This window comes from Apodemus sylvaticus, chromosome 14 (genome assembly GCF_947179515.1).
Source record: "Apodemus sylvaticus chromosome 14, mApoSyl1.1, whole genome shotgun sequence".
Classification (NCBI taxonomy): domain Eukaryota; kingdom Metazoa; phylum Chordata; class Mammalia; order Rodentia; family Muridae; genus Apodemus; species Apodemus sylvaticus.
In genome coordinates, this window is record NC_067485.1 from 42871368 (window position 1) to 42892307 (window position 20940).

Below are 20940 nucleotides of genomic sequence, written 5' to 3' on the forward strand. Positions count from 1 at the left end.
TGGTGGCACAGTCCTTTAATCCCAGAACCCTTGAATCAGAGCCTGGCAAGACTTTTGTGAATTTCATGCCAACCTAGTATACACACGAGTTCTAGAACAGCCATGGCTGCATATACCCTGTCTAACAAAACAATAACAAAAGCCCTTGGGTTTGTAATAACAGATGCTATAATAAATGTTTCGTCCATTAACTTATAAAGAGTGCTTACCTCCAGCCAGACACCTCGAGCTTACACTCTAACTCATTTATGCAGTTGTTATAAGGGTAAGTCTACTTGATCAGCATCTTCTTGAAGTTGTGAGCCCGAGGCAGCCCTTTGCAGTCTGGGGTCCCACTGCAAGCTGTTGCCCTTGAGGTTCAGAACTCTGTCACCTGCTGTTCTGAGAAATTTCCTTCCGTCTTACCTGGACTGGGCCAGTTCATGAAGCCAAATCTGCTAGCTTACTAAATGCTAAGTGTCTGACGAAAGATTCTTAAGTAGGATAAGCACTGATACCATAGAAGTTCATACTCACTGGGATGTTGGGTTCTAGAGAACACTGCCCCCTAAGTGTTGGGAGGCAACTTCTCTGGAAATCTTTGAATTAACAGTACCATTAAACAAAATACCCATTCACGTAAAACAACCCTGAGTCATTTTACGAAGTTTATAGGTTTCTTCCTGCCTATTTTACCGTGTCATTTTTTAAACCCTCAAACGCCTTTGATCTACTGGGTCATCTCATCATTAATGCCCATCAGAAGGTGGTCCAGCAGGTAGTGTCTGGGGCCTTCTGTTGTGCACCTGTGGAGTAAGTTCAGATTCACAGTAGTTGTTATATGTCCTTTCCATAGATTAGACTTGATTGTGAACAAACATTTTGAGTTGTTACTACGCAGTTTGACCTTTTTAGGGTTTCTATTGCTGTGATACACTATCCTGACCCAACGCAACTTGGGGAGAGAAAGGGTTTATTTCAGCTTACACGTCTCAGGTCACACGCAGTCACTGACTGAGGGAAGTTGGGGCAGGAATTCAAGCAGATGCCATGAAGAAGTGCTGCTTATGGGTTTGTTTTGGTGGCTTGTTTGGCTTACTTGCTGCCTCGTGGTGGTACCAGCTGCAATGTGCTGGGCCTTTCTGTACCAACCATTAATTAAGAACACACCCCATAGGCTTACTTGTGGTCCCCTCTTCTAAGATAATTCTAGTTTCTGAGCCGGGCAACCGGGACACATTAAAAATATTCTTCAGTGCCAAATGCCCATATTCCCAGCTCCCACAAGCCAGCTGATGGCAGGCCAACATCTTTAAAGGTGTACACTAAAAAACAAACTCATTGGGAAGCTTATTTTATGTACCGCCATTCTATCCCTCCTCCAAGAGCAAACAGTAGGTATTCTAGAACATTTGCAGAATCTTGAATAATCTTAAGCATTACAGATAGCTCCATGGCCACCTTCAGCCACTGTGACCAGCTATCTTCCCCCCCTTCCTCTTCCCATTGGTACCATCATGGTGTGGAGGGACAGTTGTTTTCCATGTTTATACATCTGTTCACGAGCAGCTAACCGATGGTGTGGCTTCCGGACTTTAAAATGGACATGGCTGGCCTGCCAATGTGTATCTTTCTGAAACTCTTTGGTGAACATTGTTTGGCGATTTTGTCATGTCACTCTCTATAGTTTTCTGTTTTTCGTTGGCGTTCCCTCGCATCTGTGAACAGTGTTTCCTGTCTGTTTTGTTTATTCATTCCCCAACAGTGGGTTTTTAGATCATTCCAGTTATTTTTTGGTGAAAAAATAGAATCTACTTTTCACTTAATTTCTCCCAACCCTAGTCTTCCCTTCGAAAAGGAGGAAACAATTATATTCACACACAGGATCAATCACTGGAGCTAGTGACGTCAGCATGGTGGCCACATGGCCTGTAGGGTGCTGTAGTAAACGTTTCATAGTCCGTATCCTACTTAATCCTCACAATACATTTATTTTAAACTAGAAAACCAGCCTGACATTATAAAAACGCTGATCCAGATTCCATAACTAAGCCAATGGGAGTTTGAGCCCATTTCTTGGATGCTTCTTTCTGCTTGCAACTCCTTCCGGTCTTTGTGTAGAGATGGTAATGTCAAAACAGCCTAAGTGAGTTCCAAAGACATAGAGGCATGAGAGGGAATGATCTTCCTCTTGTTGAGGAGTTGTCTGTTGCCATGGTTTCCTTCTTCGTGGGGACTGTCACTTTAGGAAATGAACCACTGAAAAGGCTATTCAGTGTTACTTGTTATAATCATTGAGTGTGTAATTGGGGCAGAGGACTTGTCTTGATGAATTAACCTTTCAGAAAGAGAAAACCTAAGCTGGTCTGTGAGACTCACTCTTCATACTAAGCGCTATAATCACACTTCTGCGGATGCTCCGGGGGCTTATGTGTTAATGCAGGCACGGCAATTGAAGATTTGAAAATATATTTTTACTCTTTTTCCTTTCACTTAGCAAAGATTTTTTTTTTTTTATGTCTGTGCCCACTTGGTAGGTCATAAAACGAACCATGTTTGAGAAAAAATGCTTAGTGAGTATAAAATTAGAATTCTGAGGGTGAGGCTCCCCCTGGCCCCTCCCTTGCCAGCGGAAAGCCTCTCTGTGTATGCATGATGGCGGGGTGGTCATGAGGAATGACTGCTCCTTACATCCTCCCTTTCCTCTTCAGTGATACACGCTGTTTACACACATAGCCTGAGGAGCTCTGTAGTTTCATTTCATTTTATGTTGAACATAAAATACAGAACTAAGAAAAAGACAACCTCAGAGAGGCAGAGCAGGGAGCCTTCTACACAGCAAGCCTTCTGGAAACTTCAGAAGGATCCTCTGTCTCCTCATGCTATTTTCAAACACTCTGATGACTCAAGTACAACTTTTAAAATAAATTAAAAATAATAAGCTATGTTAACAGCTGTCAATGGTGACCAATGACTGTAGAGTTTTAATGTAAAATCGTAATTCCAACCAGAAAACATTTAGTTGCACTTTGGTCGACTGTGAGATTGCAGCATCAGCTCTGTAAGAGGCTTTGATAACGGAGGGAGTGAGAGAATTATAAGTGCTTATCTCCTGAAATGCAGTAAAGAGCACAGAGGGATATAAATGGTCTTTCAGGAGACATCTGTGTTTACCCAAAGATACCCAGGCCTCGGTATTGCAGGGCTGAGGAGAGACCTGTGCGGGTGTGGGTGTGTATGGGAGGGAGGGGTGTTTAATAGCTGTCGAGTATTCTGTCCACGGAGAGTGCCCTGGCAACTGATGATGTCACTGTGCATTTGGAGACACACTTAGGAAACGAGTTAAAATCTGTATGGAAGAACATTGCAGTTCTCAAGCTGTAACTGGACTTCTGTGTAATTAGAAGCTGGGATGGATGCTTCGTGCAGTTCACTGGCACCACTCTCGCCCTGTCCCTTTGCTGTGATGGCTTTCTATATATTTTAGCTTTTTCTACTTTGTTTGTAAATGCTCTCCCTCCCGCCCTCCGTCCCTCCCTCCGTCCCTCCCTTTTTCTTGTGACGCTGTTGCTTTGTCTCTCTTCCATTCATATTTTTTTCTTTCCTTTTGCTGCATGGAGACTCTCTGCTGTACAAGTGTAAGTATCCTCCAGTGGCGCTGCAGTCCCTGGCTCTGCTGCTTGGCCTTGTTGTGCTCCATTTGCTTCTGCACGGCCTGGCTGGTCTCCCAGGAGATGTTGTCATTCCATCAGCAGATCCTGAATGAAATAGGCAACAATTTAGAGACAGGATTGGGGTTGACCAGATGGTTCAGTCTTAAATAAACCAAGGGGTGAATTGAAAAATCTCCCCAGCTGGATGCCCGAGAGTAAGAGAGCTTGGATGAGGAGGAAGCCACGTTTGGGAGAGGGAGGCAGCTCTTCAGACTCAAGGGCAAAATGCCCAAGTATTTGTCATTCTTGTCATGTCGCTTGTTGCAGACCTAGGAATATAGAAAATTGGCATTATGATTTGTTTCTCATGTTGGACTTTTCCTGATCTGCTTCGCAGCTGATATTGGTTTAGTAGGGGGAGGGGGTCCTTTTGCCCTAAAGAAAGAAAATAATTTTGGTTTTTGAGCTTGAGAGCGTTATAGACTTTTTGTGTGTGTGAAAACTTAGTGCAAAAAAAACATGTTTTTAACAAGGAAACTACCTTATCCTATCTTCGTGGTGATTTAAGCAATTTTAGTCTCATTTTTAAAAACTAGCTTAGGGATCTCCTGTTAGAAGTGGTTCTGAGAGGGGAAACCACTGTGAACCAAGATCTAGCATTACTTTGTAAATTGCAGTTACATAATTTACACTGGACAAATCTTTGTTGAGCTACAAGCAGAATAGTTTTACACTCATTATTAAAAATTAGATCCAATGAGCAAGATTTCCAAGTAACGTTGATACCCGCGCTGCTTTCGGTCTCTTCAAAAACAGCCGTGGAGTGTTGTTCACGCTTATAGCACAGGACAGATTTATTGGCACTTTATGGTGTCAAGATGGGAGAGTCTATATTTAGGGTTTCCTTCTAAAATTGCATTTTAAAATGAAGATTTAACATATTTTTTCTTTTCTTACTCATAAGATGCATTTTTAAAAGTTAGTTCTGTCTTGGCTTGGAGCTAGCCCTGCTCCTTCTGCCTCACTGTGTGCCCTTCATCCAATGAGCAGGTTGTGATTTCCTTGACTCCAAAAGTCACTTAGCCATTGACAAGTGGCCAAAGATGAAGACTCTCCACTATCTGAAGGAGTTAACCCTTTCATTTTGGTACAAAAGGAGAAGAGCATTCAAATTTCTGAGAGGGGCCACTGCTGTCAGTCCTCCTAGGATATAGTTAACAGCCTAACTGATAGGAGGAGGAGGAGGAGGAGGAGGAGGAGGAGGAGGAGGAGGAGGAGGAGGAGGAGGAGTGTAACAAATAAATAGATGATTAGAGATGCTGCTGCTACAAGCTGCTGTAACAGCCCTTGTGCAGAAAACCAGTCCATCTTTATATCTCGTCCTTTAGGTTCTGTGTAATGGAACCGTACAGATAAGCAAATGAGACTGGGCAAGTCTGTATTTTTCATAAAACTAAGAAAGAAAGCATTGCAGAGAAAAGGCCCAGCTTGTAAGAGATGAGGGGAGAGAAAGATGAAGCCTCTGGCATTGGAGCCTTTCATTGTTTCGAGGCAGGGTCTTGTCTGTAGCCCTTGGCTTCAGACGTGCAGCAGTCCTCCTGCTTCAGGCCTGCGCATGGTAGGATCGCAGGCTTGAGGCAGTACTAAGGGCTTGGTTGCATCCTTGATGGCAGCATAGAAACCAGCTGAGCTGCCGTCTCTCCCTTTCACCAAGAACCATCAGCAGCCCTTTGTAAGTATGGCAAACCTTGAGAACTAACAGAAATAGAAGGTCAACAAAGGACTTTCATAGAAATTGTATTTAGCAGTCTCAGCTCTTATAAAGGTCATGTGTGGAGTAGTGGTGGCTTTCCTCTTAATCCCAGTACTCAGGAAGGAGGCAAGCATATATCTGTGAGTTCAAGCCCAGCCTGGCCTACAGAGATAGTTTTAGGACAGCGAAGGCAACACAAAGAAGCCCTGTCTCAAAAAACAAACAAACAAATAAACAAAACAACTCCCACCCCAAAAAGTTACTCATAGTTCAGAAACACAATAGAATGTACAGTGTTTCCCCCTGACATTTGAACTTTATACCAGTTTTGAAATATTGGAAAGCACAATCCTAATAAGAAAAGTAATTTCATTCTGATCCATGTCAGTCACTGAAGTGCCCAGTGACTTTTACGTTTTAACGTGTCTCCAAGGCTAGGCTAGGCTAAATGACTTATACAGACAGGTTACTGTAGAAGTTAGTCCTGGTTCTTCCTTCCAGCCCCATGCTCCCATAACTAAGACTCAGACTCAAAGTAGATTTATAAGCACATTGGTCATATAGCTAGGCTCTTCTCTGACAAAATCATAACTTATTATAACCCATTTACTCTAATATACCTTCTGCCACGTGGCTGATTACCTATGCTCAAGTACCATGTGTCTGACTTGTCACACCTTCTGGGGTGAATCTCCCATGCCTGGTGCTGTCTCAGAATTCTTCCTGCCTCTGGGATGCCCCACCTATATTTGATCCTTTCCTGTAGGTTTTTTGATTGACAGGTGATACATCCATATAATACACAAGATATTCTCTTTACAGGTCACCAAGTTTATAAATAGGTTTCCTTTTCTAGATATTATCTATCCTTTATCTACATGAAATTATATGTATCCCTTTTCATATATTAAAGCCAGCGTACGGATATAAAATGTTACACTTTTGACACATGTCACATGTATTTCTTATCTATCATGTGGGTCTAAGGAGAGGGGAGCCTGAGCTGAGTTGTTTCTTGTTTGTTTTTCTGTTTGCTTGCTTGCGTGTTTTTACCCGTGAATGTTCTCTAAAATCAAATCCAGAGGCACAAGAAGGAAACAAATCCTCAGGTCTCCTACACACATGCATTTTAAACTTCTTTCCAAGTTATGATTGTTTGAATGAAATTCTGTCCCAAGCTTAGTGTTTGTTGTTTTTCCCTGTGTATTTCAGACAGAGTCTTGTGTAGTCAAGGCTCCTCTCAGACTTGCTGTAAGTTCAGGCTGGCTTGCGTTTGGGATCCTTCTGTGCTGAGATCATGGGGGAATACCACATGCCTGGTTTCTGGCTTCCCTGTAGCTCCTTTTCACTACTGAGATTGTATGCAAGGTTTATATGACTCTGAAGAACTAAACACATGTATTTTGCCAGAGGTTTTCCTCATAAACTGACCCTGTTGGATTTTTGCTTAGTCTGAAAGGTGAGTTGATTTCCAGACCACTCCACTGCTCCCTTGCGACCTGTGAGCTTCCCATGGTCTGGCCACCTCCAGCACATCACACTTGTCTTTCAAGAAAGCTGTTGTGTGCGTGAATCTCCTCACTCAGTCTTCATCTCCCTTTTCTCCCAACATTAAATAGTAACAAAAGGGTATTTTTATTAAAAGCAAGCTGTCAAAATTGAAAAGTTGTTTGCCTTTCCAGGCCCATGTGAACCAGCTTATTCCTTTAAGGAATGTAGAATTTGAGGAAGCTTTGGCTGGCTACCGTCATGCCAAAGTCTGCAATATCCTTTCAGCTCTATTTGTCTCTTAATCTGTACATGCGTCAGTTCTTTCAGGCAGGCATGGCAGCACCTGCCTAAAATCCCAACATTTAAGGGTCCAAGGCAAGAAGATTGTGAGTATGAGGCTAGCCTAGGCTACATAGTAAGAGCTTGAGTCCAAAATCTTTACCTGTTCTTCCCTCCCCCAAAGAGAACAAAAGTGACACTTAAAAAAAAATAGTATCATGCTGGTTAAGCACAGCTACAATTCATCATCTGTGCAGGTAGCAGTAGCAAAGGAAGAAAATCACTGGGCTAGCCCCTTCTCTGGTTCCAGTCCTGGCCCAGATCCTCTGACAGCTCAGATACGTGTTTCTTACCCATTCCGTGACTTGGTGATGACCTTCAAGTTTATCTGAGGTGCTTCCCAGCCTCAGCATGTGTGTATGTTCTGAGGGAGACAGCTGTGGGTGGTGGTAGATGGTCCACACTGGGTGGCTGTGCCAGTGGTGGTGGATGGCCCATGCTGGGTGACAAGAGTGGGTAGTGGAAGTGGGTGGTGGTGGAAGTTCACTGGATGACAGATATGAATTGTTGTCGATGATTCATTTTTGACACTTGGAATATGTTCTCACATTTGACCTTGCTTTAGGGTTAATTTTGTAAAGGACTCTATCAGGATCCAGGACATTTCCTGAGAAGTGCCAGCTGATAGTTTTTAAGTTGTGGCACACTGTCCTACAATTTTGATGACACTGAGAAACAAAGAGTTAAGCTACCTAAAGCGTTGAAGTGACAGACAGAGGTTGCATTCAGTGTGCCTGCACCAATGTTGCTGTGACAACCGACAATTACCATCATGAATAATCTCTTTCAGTGCTTTGTGACTGATTTTTACAGTCTTTCAGACTGATTCTTTATCTCCATTTTGACATTCTCGAATATAGCTTAGAGTTAAATTATCATTCCCAGTTCTTTTCAGCTGTAGGAATAGATTTTTTAACTGGTTAGGGGTGTAGAGTAAAAGAGCAGTTGGCTGAATCACTTGTGAAAGTTCTAAACATTTAGAAATTTGTTGGTGCATCTCTGTAGTCAATCTTACAGCAGCTGCAGCGGAGCCATTGTTAGGCAGTGAAACTGGAACCTGTCTTAACCACCCTGGTACTTTAGGGGTTGAGGGACAATTTCCCTGCTCACCTAAGTATTGCCTCTATCTGATTGCCAGATGACGCCTAAGTCCAAGAGGAAGAGCATCCACAGTCGAATGCTGCGGCCTGTCTCCAGGGCCTTTGGTGAGTGTGCTAACGAATGTTACAACAGGGGAACACCCCAGCCGGGAGTTCACACTCTCCATAGGAGAGAGATTTGGGTCCTTGGTGAGGAGCAGTTGACTTAGAAACTACTTTCAGAGGCCAGGTGTAGTTGCTCATTCCTATAATCTTTGCACTTGGGAACTTGAGGCAGGAGGATGGACCTGAGGTGGAGGTCAACCTGGGTACATAGTGAGTTCCAGGCTAGGCTGGCTACAGAACGTGTCTGAAAAGCAGAATAAATCAAAAGACTACTTCTATAGACTTCTCAGGACTTTATTATTGCTGGTGATGAAACTGGGCTTCTCTGCTTCTTCTTTCCTCCCTTTTTTTCTCCCTCCATCCTTTGTCTCCTCTTTCTTTCCTTCCTTTATTCTATTTTTGAGAAGGTTTTTGAGTATGCACCCCAGGTTGGTCTGAACTCGGCAGTCCTCCTGCCTTCGCATCCCCAGGGCTGGAGGTGTAGATGTACCCTGCCAGGCCTGGCAGCCCTTAGGCATTCTCTAACATACCCTTTGCATCACCCTGGGCTTTGTGATCTATCTTATTTCAGAAATGGAATTTGACCTTGACAAAGCCCTGGAAGAGGTGCCGATTCACATCGAAGACCCGCCTTTCCCATCCGTCCGGCTGGAGAAGCGAAGTTCAGGGTTGATCTACGAGCTGCCCTCAGAGGAAGGCAGGAGGCTGGAACACTTCACCAAGTTAAGGCCCAAGCGGAACAAGAAGCAGCAACCGACGCAAGCAGCGGTAGGTGTTCCCAGGGCTCCCCGGCTCCATGTCCTTTCCGCCACCCCCGAGAGGTTCCATAACCTTAAATAGTGCCACCAAGTGAGGGTCAAGTAAAGTGTTATGTGTGTGAACCTATACAGGATATTTCTCGTAGGAACCATCACAGACAGGTGATCTCCAGAAGTCTTAGCTTGTGCAGCAGCAAATAGCAAACAGACCCTATCTCAAAGAAGGTGGAGGCGATAACTAACACCTAAGGTTGTCCTCTAAATACCACATGTGTCCTAGCACTCACACACATGAGCATGCATGTACACAAAAACGTCCTCTGCTCTCTGGTCTGGCCTGTGTGTATCTTTGCTGCTGACTGATTCCATTTGAACCCATTTCTAGAACCTCTGCTGAACTCTGCATTTTCGGATCTGGAATGTTCTAGAATATCTTAGACTAAAGATTTTTCTAAACTAAGATCCTGTCCTCCTGCTTTTGTTTATCCTCAGGGTCCCACCAGCTAACATGTAAAAAAAAAAACACCTGGTTGTAGTTGGGCATAGTGGCACATCTTTTTAATCCCAGCACTTGGGAGCAGAGGCAGGTAGATTTCTGTGAGTTCAAGGCCAGCCTGATCTACACTACAGAGACCCTGTGTCAGACAAAGCAAAACAAGCAAAACCTGACTGCAGCTATCACTACCTACCCCTACCACCTACATAATCAATCCTAACACCCACCCTGGCTTCTGGCTTCTCTCCATCCTTTTCTTACTGCTTTCCCTGGAGCTGATGATGACTGTAGGTCTTTCAACTCTTCATGGAAACAAAGCTTCTTCCAGAAAGTCCTCTTTGCCTCTTCCTCTGTGGTCCCACAGAGTTGACAGCTACAAGGAAAAGTAGTTCTCATGGACTTGTGCTTGGTACACAGCTTGTAAAACCCACGATAGAAGGGTTTTTTGTTTTTGTTGTTTTTGTATTACCTTGAGATAACTCTCATCACATATTCTCAACTTTCCCTTCCGTGCCTACAAATTCTAGGGAGGCATAGCTTCAAACTCAGACCCTGTAGGAATACGCCCACTGCTGTGAACACAACCAGGAGTGCTCAGCAGTGTTTGGCAGATGAATTGGGAATGACTGAAAGTACAGAGGCTCAGGGGTCCACTTGTCCATGTGGTCCATAAATCACTTTTCAGGATGGTGTTTAGATGTGCTCATTTTCATCTGAAGAGCTGGGCATAGTTTCAGAAGGCAGAAAACAAACCTCAAGTGTATTTGTTTTCCTTTCCAGCTTATTCAATTTTGGATTCTTATTGCATTATTATACAAGCTTAGATATATAAGCACTTATTGGTGTTTTATTTTAAATAAGGAAAAGGCGTTATTATGTAAGCAAAGAGACATCTTGCCCTATGCTGGCTCAAACTCTGTACTCTAGATGGTTGCTGCATAAATGGTCCCTGTCTTTGGCTCGGATACTTTTGCAATCATTAGCAGCATGATCTGAATGTGTAATGGTGGGTTCAGTGTCTCTGTGACCTTGGGGACAAAGCTTTTGTGGGTTTGTACATTTGATTGTTTATTTTTCTTTTGTGATGATGGGGATCAAACCCCACCATCATGTGCAAGTTATTCTTTTTGTTGTTGTTGTTGCGTTTAAAAAACTTAAAAAGGACCAGCATAGTGGTTCATGTCTATAGTCCTAGCAGTTGTGAGGCTAAAGGAGGAGGATCAGGACTTCAAGGGCATCCTTCAGTACACATCAAGCTGGAAGCCAGCCTGGGCTACAAGAGGCAATAATAATAAGAACAATGATAATGATAATCATCATCCAGAACCACGGAGGAGTGTGGGCGTGCACATGGATATACAGTAGAGGTACATTAATTACCATATGGCTTCTCGAGGCTCCCTGTTTCCTGAGAACCATCTCTGTTGTAACAGCCATATTCTTGATCACTCACTATTCCAGGTGAAAGTCAGAACACTGCAAATGTCTGGAGAGAGACATAACTGGGCAAAGATGTGTGACTGCTTCATTCCTAGTGTGTACTCTCAACAGTTGTCTGACTACCAGGCCATTTGCCACAATTGTGTACAGCCAACTCTTCCTAAGCCCATCTTGGCATGTCTGGAGTCCGCCTTTGACCTCCACTGTACATTGAGCTTCCCTGGATATCAGAATTCTGGAAGCTAAGGCTGGTTCATATGCCCACATGTCACTGTCCCTGAGCCAGACGTGGTAATGCTGTCACTCTGGGTTTTTAATGCCAAAATGAGCAACAGTGTTACATAAACACTGTCAATGTAAGAAGTACTGATTCTCCCTTAAGGAAATAAGCCAAATATGAGTGACCGTTCCTAGGAATGCAGGCTCATGTGCCACCATAGAGAAGCATTAAAGTCACAGAATAGAAGACCACCAGCCACTATGCTCACAAAACCACAGGTGGATCCATCAGGGAGCGTTTCCGCCCTCTCAGCTTTGAGCAGGTGGAGACTTGTGGGGTCAGGCTTAGGAGACATTTAAAAAGGCATGAGAGTATTGGGGTAGACTCTGAGGTAGACAGCCAGTGACTAAGAGAATACAAAACAGTTTTGTCTCTTGACCATCTGTCAGCATTCCATCTGTTTTACTGGAGTTGTCTGGAAGAACAGAACCAACAGACCATATATCTATGCATAACAAAAATGGATTTACCAGAATGGCATCCAGAGTTCTGATTTCTGAGACATGATCTTGCTTGGTACTCCAGGCTAGCCTCGACTTCACTATGCAGCTCGGGATCGCCTAGAACTTAATCCTCCGGTCTTACCCTTCCCAGTGTTGGATTACAGGCATGAACCACCATCTTTATCCCTTCATCTTCCATTCCTGATAGATTTCAATGTCTTTCTTCATCGTGTAGCTGTCTGAGTAATCTTCTTTTAAAGAATTGCCTTTTGGTTTTCTTCAGCCTCCCAAGTCCATTGTGCATTCTCCTGTATTGTTTCATTTGATGTGTTTTTGACTAGTTTCCTTTGTGTGTCACTTTTCCTTGTTTGTTGCTGTAGGAGACAAGCATGGAAGGTGCTTCTTTAGCTTCCTAAAGTACTTTCCCTGGGCACATTTGGTCGGTGTCTCTAACAGACCCACATGCCGCCACTTCCTTGTGTCTGGCTCCTTCTGGCATCTGAAGACATTTCCAAGTCTTTGCTATGCCCCTGAAAATTTTCTACTCCGTCACCCTCCTGAGAGAGACAAGAGAAGCTAGGTGTCTTTAACCTGACAGGACCCACTTACCTTCTAGCCATTCACAAATTAACCTTTTGGAGAGTCCATATTCATCAGAGGTGCATGGCATCAGGGACTAACTGAGAAAGCTGGGAAGCTCCTGGAGGTGAACGTGCAAGTGACCTGTCCAGCAGGTCCAGTTATTCCAGGGTCCCAAAGAGGCACTGCCTGAGGGTCAAAAATGGAGGTAAGAGAGAAAGGAAGCCAAGCACACTAAGAAAGGCAAAGTCAGTCTGGGTTGTGTCAAGGCCTCATTTAACTCTAACTGTTGACTTTTAAAGTCCTCTTGGGTTGTATCTAGCCATGCTGGGTGTCTCTTAACCTGTCTCCTCTGTTCTTTATTTCTAAAATGACAGTTCTGTGTCAAAGGGGCTGGGAGGTGCAACCAAGATCTGTAAGCCACCTTCGTTACACTTCCCACCTCTGGAGCCTCTGTTCTCTCCATACTACAGGGAACTCTGGGGCTAGCTATGAATTCTGTCTCACAGCAGGAAGAACTGGTGAGGCAGCTAAAGGAAGCCACTCCTTGATATTCTCCTGCCTCCCCAGTACTGAGATTATAGTTGTCTTTTTCCTTTGTTACTTTTCATAGCCTATTTGGTCCAGTCATACAGATCCCCATCAGGCACTGTTTATGGTGCCTTCTGTAAACTAATTTCTTGGGTGGATGTGGTGATACATGCATCAATTCCCAGCACTAGTGAGGCAGAAACAGGACAGCTGCAAGTTCAAAGCCTGCCTAGCCTGATCCACATAATGAGATCCTGGCCAGCCGGGGCTACTAACAGACTGTTCTGAAGCCCATCCCCCACTACAGCTGTACCACATTAAACATGCCTGAAGTCATCGAGGCCTGTAGCCCACAGTCACCAGCATCGTGCTCAGCATGCCTGTAAACCAGTTTCTTCCTCACTAGGCTATGGTCCTCCTCCCGGCCTCTGTTCCTGTAAGTCACGTGATCCCTGTTCTAAGGAATCATGGCCATGTTGTAGGTTGTTGAATCCGGCAAAACCGAAGGTGTGTTGAGTTGGCTGAGGAGTGAAGTCATGCTTCTCTTGCAGGTCTGTAGCATCAGCATCATCCCCCCTGACGGAGAGCAGAATGGCCTCATGGGCAGAGTGGATGAAGGTGTAGATGAGTTTTTCACCAAGAAGGTGACTAAAATGGATTGCAAGTAAGTTTCCAGTCATTTATTAATAACAGCGTTTCATTCGCATTTGAACAGATAATGGTTATAATTTGTCTAGACGTCACAGTCTCATACAAGAGGTTTGTCATTTGGTTGAATTTATAAAGTGTGTTCTCCAACGAAGTATCATTGGTGTTGCATGGGAACTTGTTAGAAATTCTATTCTCAAGTTCTTGCCACTGACCCGCTGAACAAAGAACTGTGGGAGCTGCCCCATAGCCGTGCCCACCCTTCACATCCAAGCCACACATCTGCTAGGCCAGAGGCTTGCCTCATTCATCTGGAAGATTCTGTTTCAGGACAGTTAGCATCATATCACAGTTAGCATCACAGTTAGCATTGCATCATTTGAACTTTCTTGTTCATAATTTGATCTATTGGCAGACTGTGTAAAATGGCAGGAGAGGTAGTGGTGAGCCCTCCGACCTATACTCTGTTTTATTAGTATTGACAGCTTGACAGGCTCTAGATAGCTTAGTACACAGGCAAACCTCTGGATGTGCCTGCCGGAGACTGTCTAGATTAGGTTCACTGAAATGGGCGCATGCAGCCCCATTGATGGCTTTCGTATTGCATCTAGTCCCAGACTCCGTGGAAAGGAGAAAGCCAGCTGAGCATGTTCCCTCCTTCCTGTAGATGTACAACTCACACTGTACCTTTGAACTGTGAGCCAAACCAAGCTGTTGCTTCCTTAAATAGCTTTTGTCTCTAGGTATTTGATCAGGACCACAGGAAAAGTAAAGGATGTATCCTCGGAAGACTTTCCTCTGTGTTTTCTTGTTACTAGGATACTGTTTCCTTAGAAGATAGGTTAATGATACATTAACTGGAGGTGGGCATAGAGCCACTTGCTTACAGTCCTACACTCAGGGGATTGGGGCAGATTACTATAAATTTGAAGTTAGCCTGGGAAACATAGTGAATTCCAGGCCAGCCTGAGCTATGTGATTCTGCCTCAACCATACCTTTAATAAAAAAAAAATCAACTTAAAACCCTTCAGTCCTTATACATGATTTTTCTGAAGTTATTCAAATCTGTAACTAAAAGCTGCTACATGCCAGAACACACTCTGAGCTTGGACTATGTTCATGAGGAATGCTTCTTCACCTTGGAGAATGTATTAAACCTTGCTGATAGCCAAGGCTGGCAGGCGGGAGAGCTGGGGAAGGCTTGCCTGGGCTGTGGGTTGATGAGTCTTATCTATGCTCTGCAGGACTGCAGAGTGGAAAGAAGTTAAGTCTCACGTCCACAGCGGTGGAGCTTATAGACGCTTGTAAGCTTTAGCACCTAATTATCAGTCGTCTTTTACACCGGTCTTGCAGCTTAACATAGTATAACTTGGCACAAAGACTCACCAATATGTCATTTATTCTTGGATAGTTTTTTTTTATAATGCTTCATTCCCACAAATTAAGTTGCACCGATTGCTGGCTTCATGCCTCTTTTCTTTTTCTTTTCTTTTCTTTTCTTTTCTTTTCTTTTCTTTTCTTTTCTTTTCTTTTTTCTTTTCTTTTCTTTTCTTTTTTTCCTTTTCCCCCTCTATACAAATCTGCAGTATAATCATTCAAGAGTTTGCTTGGGTTTTGGTTGTCTCAGAATTCAAGGATTAGAGGACTACATTTTCAATTTAAAAGAGCTAAGAAACACCAACACAAACAGTGCAATGGAGCATTCCTTCCTGACGCCTCGCTGCCACATCAGACAGAGTTCTGTTCACAACTGATACCCAGGCCTTGTTTTTTCTCTTATCACTTCAGAGTCTTTTATTGGTCTATATCTTGCTATTTTTTTATTGCTTGCTCTTTTGTTTTATTTTTGAGACAGTTTTACACTGTATCCCATGCTAGTCTGGAATTCACTAAGCAGCCCAGGAAACACATATACTCTCAGTCACCCTCCTCCCTCAGCTTCCCACATGCTGAGATTCCAGGAGGATACTGCCACATTCAGGTACTTCAGCCTTTTAGTGCAGGCTACAGTAGTTGTTCTTGGCCTACAGTCACTGCTGATAAACACATCAGGACGGTTGTCATGACTCTGTAATTACAGATGCCATTGCTGAGCCCTTCAATTTAGAACTGTATTCCTGGGACATGTGTGAGCAGTGGCTATGGACCAGGTGCTCTGTCCCATCTGCCCCACCATGACCACCTCTCCTGACCAGCACTTTTGTTCTCTGCTTGTCTTTGAGCGATATCTGGGTAATTTGTAATATGTAACATCTGATTTCTTCAAAGATGTTAGACCGGAATTCTGGTCACGTTTCTGTGAGCAGGGACCATGGGACTCACCGCTCACCCACTATCAATGGGACCCACAAGATGCTGTCATTTTTTTAAATTACATTTTGTTATGAAAAAAAGTTGTCAGTTAGACATTATGGGACGTGGTATTGGGTAAAACATCATAAATTAGTATAAAGGTAGCTTGAAGTCTGTGTTACTTGTTCATGATTTTAAATGTCAAGTATCCACTTATCAGTGACTGTATTCCATGTGTGTTCTTTTGTGTTCCTCTTTCTGAGGAACCACCAGACTGATTTCCAGAGTGGTTGTACCATCTTACAATCCCACCAGCAATGGATGAGTGTTCCTCTTTCTCCACATGCTCGCCAACACCTGCTCTCTCCTGAGTTTATAATCTTAGCTATTCTGACTGGTGTGAGGTGAAATCTCAGTGTTGTGTTTTGATTTGCATTTCCATGATTAATGATGTTGAACATTTCTTAAGGTGCTTCTCAGCCATTCGAAATTCTTCAGGTGAAAATTCTTTGTTTACCTCTGTACCCCATTTTTAATAGGGTTATTTGGCTCTCTGGAGTCTACCTTCTTGAGTTCTTTGTATATGTTGGATATTAGTCGGATGTAGGGTTGTAAGATCTTTTCCCAATTTGTTGGTTGCTGTTTAGTCCGATTGACAGTGTCCTTTGCCTTACAGAAACTTTGTAATTTTATGAGGTCTCATTTGTCAACTCTTGATCTTAGAGCATAAGCTATTGGTGTTCTTCTGTTCAGGAACTTTTCCCCTGTGCCCATGTCCTCAAGGGTCTTCCCAAGTTTCTTTTCTATTAGTTTCAGTATTATATGGAAGTCCTTGATACACTTGGAGTTGAGCTCTGAATACTCAAGACACAATTCACATATCAAATGATTCCCAAAAAGAAGGAAGGAGAGGACCCTGGTCCTGGAAAGGCTTGATGCAGCATTGGGGGGGGAGGGGATTACCAGGACAGAAAATGGGAGGGGTTTGATTGGGGAATGGGTGGAGGGAAGAGGACTTATGGGACTTATGGGGAGGGGGAAACCAGAAAAGGGGAAAGCATTTGGAATGTAAACAAAGAATATAGAAAATAACTTTAAAAAATTCCCCCACATTGCTCTCCTGTCTTCACTTCCTTAAATCTCCTGTGAGAGCACAAAGCTCTCAGCTCACTCTTATCTGGTCTTCATGGACACATCTCACACCTGTGCCCCACAGGCTCCAGCGTGTTGACTTGGGCTTGGGTGCAGGGGAGGAGACATTCCCTTCATCCTCTGCAAGTCACTTCCCTTCACCACCTCCCTGTGTCTTGTCTGTTTCTCAGAGTCTGAGATTTACACCCTTGTTTTGATGGAGTACCTTCAGTGGTTACTTTCTAAGAAAGGGGTATTAACAATGCACTTCTATAACGTTAAGACCGTCCATTTTGGCTGATAGTATTGCTGGGTATTGAATGGGGTAAAATTCACTTTGCTTTAGAATTCTGAAAACACTGTTCCTTAATTTTCTATCTTCTAGAATTCCCATAAGAACCCAGTGTCATTTTGAGTCCTGATCCTTTGTTGTGATTTTGTTTTTTGTTTTTTTCTCTTCTCTGGAAACACTTGATATGTTTGTATTCTTGGACACCAAAACTTTATGGTGCTGTGTTCCAAAGGAGGGTGGAGTTTTGTGTTCCTGTTGCTGTGTGTTGCTGCGCACATCAAGTGTCTGACTCTCAAAATCATGCCCATTGGGGTTTTTGAATTGTTTCTTTTGTAAATCTCTTCTGTTTCCTTAATACACTTTCTGTTAAACGTCTTTTATTCAACTCAGTGTTTCCTCTGATAATCTATTAACTCTCTCCTCCTCTCTCCCGGTTTCTTATTCGCATGCCCTCCCCACATTCCAAGGTTTTTCTTCAGCTGTACTGTTTAACCTTAAATGTGCCACTTCTGTCACATTTTATTTCTGTTTTGTGGCTTGGCTGTGCCACATACCCTCCGTAGCACTGTTTCTCTGGTTCGCCCTGCAGGCCATGAGTTTGGGGTAGGCTGGGCATTGCTGACCCTGCAGCGCGAAAAGTTGAAATAACACTCAGTGAAGCTTGGCATTCAGCCAGTCTTGCCCATGCCGCAAGCTTCCCAGCCACCTCCACTTCCGGAAGTACCCTGCTCTACCGCCTGCAGCCCAGAGGCCACTTCCGGAAGTACCCTGCTCTACCACCTGCAGCCCTGAGGCTCTGGCTGCTCCTGGACCCCTATTTATATTTCAGTCGCTCAGATCCATGAAGCTATTTTGTATTCGTTGGGCTTCCAAGTGGTGTTCCTGTTCTCACCTGTGTGGTTTGGGTTTTTGTTGTTGTTGTTGTTGTTGTTCCTTTTGCATTTATCCTTTTTTTCCAGCGTTGATGGAATTTCTAAGGAGCTATGGGGAGACTCTGTCTCCAGCTTTGAGTGGCAGGTCCCTTGTGGCACTCATTCTGTTTGTGTTTTGTTTTGTTTTGGGCTTTTCCTCACTTCCCAAGGGTTTTTTTTTTTTTTTGTTCCTGAAAATGCATCCCAAAATTCAAGCTTATTCTGTCAAGTTTTGTTTTTAGATATAGGCTCTCCTGTAGCCCAGCTAACCTTGAACTTCATATAGTTGAGGCTTTCCTTGAACTCCTGACCCTCCGACTCTATCTCACAAATACTAGAGTCACAGGTATTGAACCAGCAGCTCCCTGGCCTTGAGTCTTTTGTTGCTTCTTCCAGCAGTGTATTTATTCCATTTAAGTAAAGATCCAAATATTTGCCAGGATTAAACACTTAAGTGTTGGATTTCACCAATTACCTAATAATTACTGATAGTCAAGGAAGCCCTTTTCAGTGTTTCCCAAATTAAATAAGGCACTTGCCCAATTATGTCCAAAGGCGCCCCAAGACAGTTCATTCTTAAGCCTTTAATCGTTACAAAGCACAAGTCTGTCTTTAATCCTGCCTGTTCTTTGGATCCATTCAGTCTGTGCGCTTAGTTTCCTCATTGGTAGCTATAAGGAAGAGCCTCAGTTTTTACGTTTCTAAGCCCAGGCTTAATGTTTATGCAGTGGTCACCTTCACGTTCATTGACAAGTTCCTCAGGGAACCTGTCCTTATGGTTGAGCCAACAGTTTCTATGTCTTGGTTGTGGTGCAGGAGGTCATCCACGCGCTCCTCGGATGCCCACGAACTCGCGGAAGGAGATGAGAAGAAAAAACGGGATTCTCGGAGGAGTGGCTTTCTCAACCTAATTAAATCCAGGTCCAGATCTGAGCGGCCACCCACGGTCCTGATGACCGAAGAGCTCTCCTCCCCGAAAGGGCCAATCCGGAGCCCGCCAGTGGATACTGCCAGGAAGGAGATAAAGGCAGCAGAGCACAATGGTGCTCCGGAACGCACGGAAGAGATGAAGACACCAGAACCCCTGGAGGAGGGTCCGGCAGAGGAAACTGGCAGGGTCGAGCGCAGTGAGAGCAGGAGCAGCCCTCAGGCTAGCCGGCGCTATGTGCAGATGATGGGCAGCGGGATGCTGGCCGAGATGAAGGCCAAGCAAGAGCGGAGAGCAGCGAGTGCGCAGAAGGTGAGGAAGGGGCAAGAGATACAGAAAAACAGCTTGTTGGTTAGATAGAAATGTAAATACTGGGTGTGGATATGGGCACGTGTTGCTCTTATAGAGGGCCCTGGATCCGTTTCCAGTACCCACATGGTAGGTGGTTCAGTTCCAGGGAACCAGACTCCCTTCTTCTTAAGGGCGCCAGATACACATGAGGTAGATGGACATGCACATGCAGGAAAAACACTCATAAAATAAATCTTACGAAGAAAATGTTTAAAGTTGTAACACCTAAAGATTTATTCCCTAAAGAATGCAGAGCCTGGATTCTGAACTACTCCCACGTCTTCCCTGCCCCACGCTGGGCTTTGTTTATTTAATATGTTGGTTGTTTTGAGACAGGGTCACACACAGTAACACAGGCTCACCTTAAACTCACTTTGGGTCCAGGTTGGTGTCTGATTCTCTGTGTAGCACTAGATGGCCCCAAACCCTTGGTGATCTGACTCAGTCCACTCTGCCTTCCTTGGGTTATTGTCTAGCTCAGAGCTATATACTCTTGAGAGCCAGGGGGCTTTAAAGGTATGCCCCACCTGTGGCTTTCCTGTGCTTTTGGCAGAAGCCTGCAAGAACTGGTCCCCAGATAGGGCTGGCTCAGGTGAATCTGAGCAGAGACGCTGATGGTGGCTAGAGATGGCAGAACCAACAGATAAAGAAGAGGTGGCAGGCAGAGTCCTTAAAGGCTTACTGTATCCCCACGTGGTTCATAGCTGAAGCTTTTTCCAGGTTTCAAAGTCCTTTCCCATATTCTCAATTTAAATTGCAGAAGAAAAAGTCAGGATCTGTTAGAACTGATTGATTACTGAGCCCACTGTTGCTGCTAGGAAGACAGCAACACTAGTTGAGAAGTTGCTAAGTCTCAAGGATGAGCATAATAGCTTAGTGGTAGAACATTTGCCCAGCATATGTGAGGACCTGAGTTCGTTTCCCGGCACACCAAAGGAAATTTTTGAAAAAGGAAAAATGTTGAGTTTCCTCAAAATTCAATTTAATGATAGTTTACCTCCCTTCCTCCCTCCCTTTAAGCTTTGTGGTAGTATAGATCAAGCTCCGCCCACAGAGTTTTGCACAAGTTCTTCCGTCAACCTCCTCGAGTCTCTTTTTTGGAATTTTGTCTATTTTCTTCTATAGCTTCTTAAAGGGGTGTGCCCTTGTAGTGATTATTAAAATAAGCATGCCCGGGTTGTAGGCATTGTCCTGATCTCTAGGAAAGGTTCCCCCGAGAAGGAGAAACTGTGCATCTGTTATGCTCAAGGCATCAGAAGGAAATGGTTCTCCCCAGTGCGCCTTGGCTTGGCGGAAGTAGAAGGTGGCCTACACAGCAGACAGGGCTCTCGTATTACCTCTTAGCATCTGCTGTTAATTAAACTGTGCATCCCATAAGATTTGCAGCTGTTCACCATAGTTCCACTGTCCAGCAATTTCCCACATACAGATACCCGCTT

The 20940-nt window shown here is 44.0% G+C and overlaps 1 protein-coding gene across 6 annotated transcripts in view; it reads left to right on the forward strand.

Annotated features, from left to right (window-relative positions):
* Window positions 1–20940, forward strand: part of Carmil1 (capping protein regulator and myosin 1 linker 1) — a 267034-nt gene that overhangs the window by 230349 nt on the left and 15745 nt on the right. For all 6 annotated transcript variants that reach the window (XM_052156906.1, XM_052156907.1, XM_052156909.1 and 3 more), the window contains exons 30-33: window positions 8354–8420; window positions 8992–9188; window positions 13499–13611; window positions 19039–19462. In XM_052156906.1, coding sequence (XP_052012866.1) covers window positions 8354–8420; window positions 8992–9188; window positions 13499–13611; window positions 19039–19462 — 801 coding nt within the window. The remainder of the gene's footprint in view (window positions 1–8353; window positions 8421–8991; window positions 9189–13498; window positions 13612–19038; window positions 19463–20940) is intronic.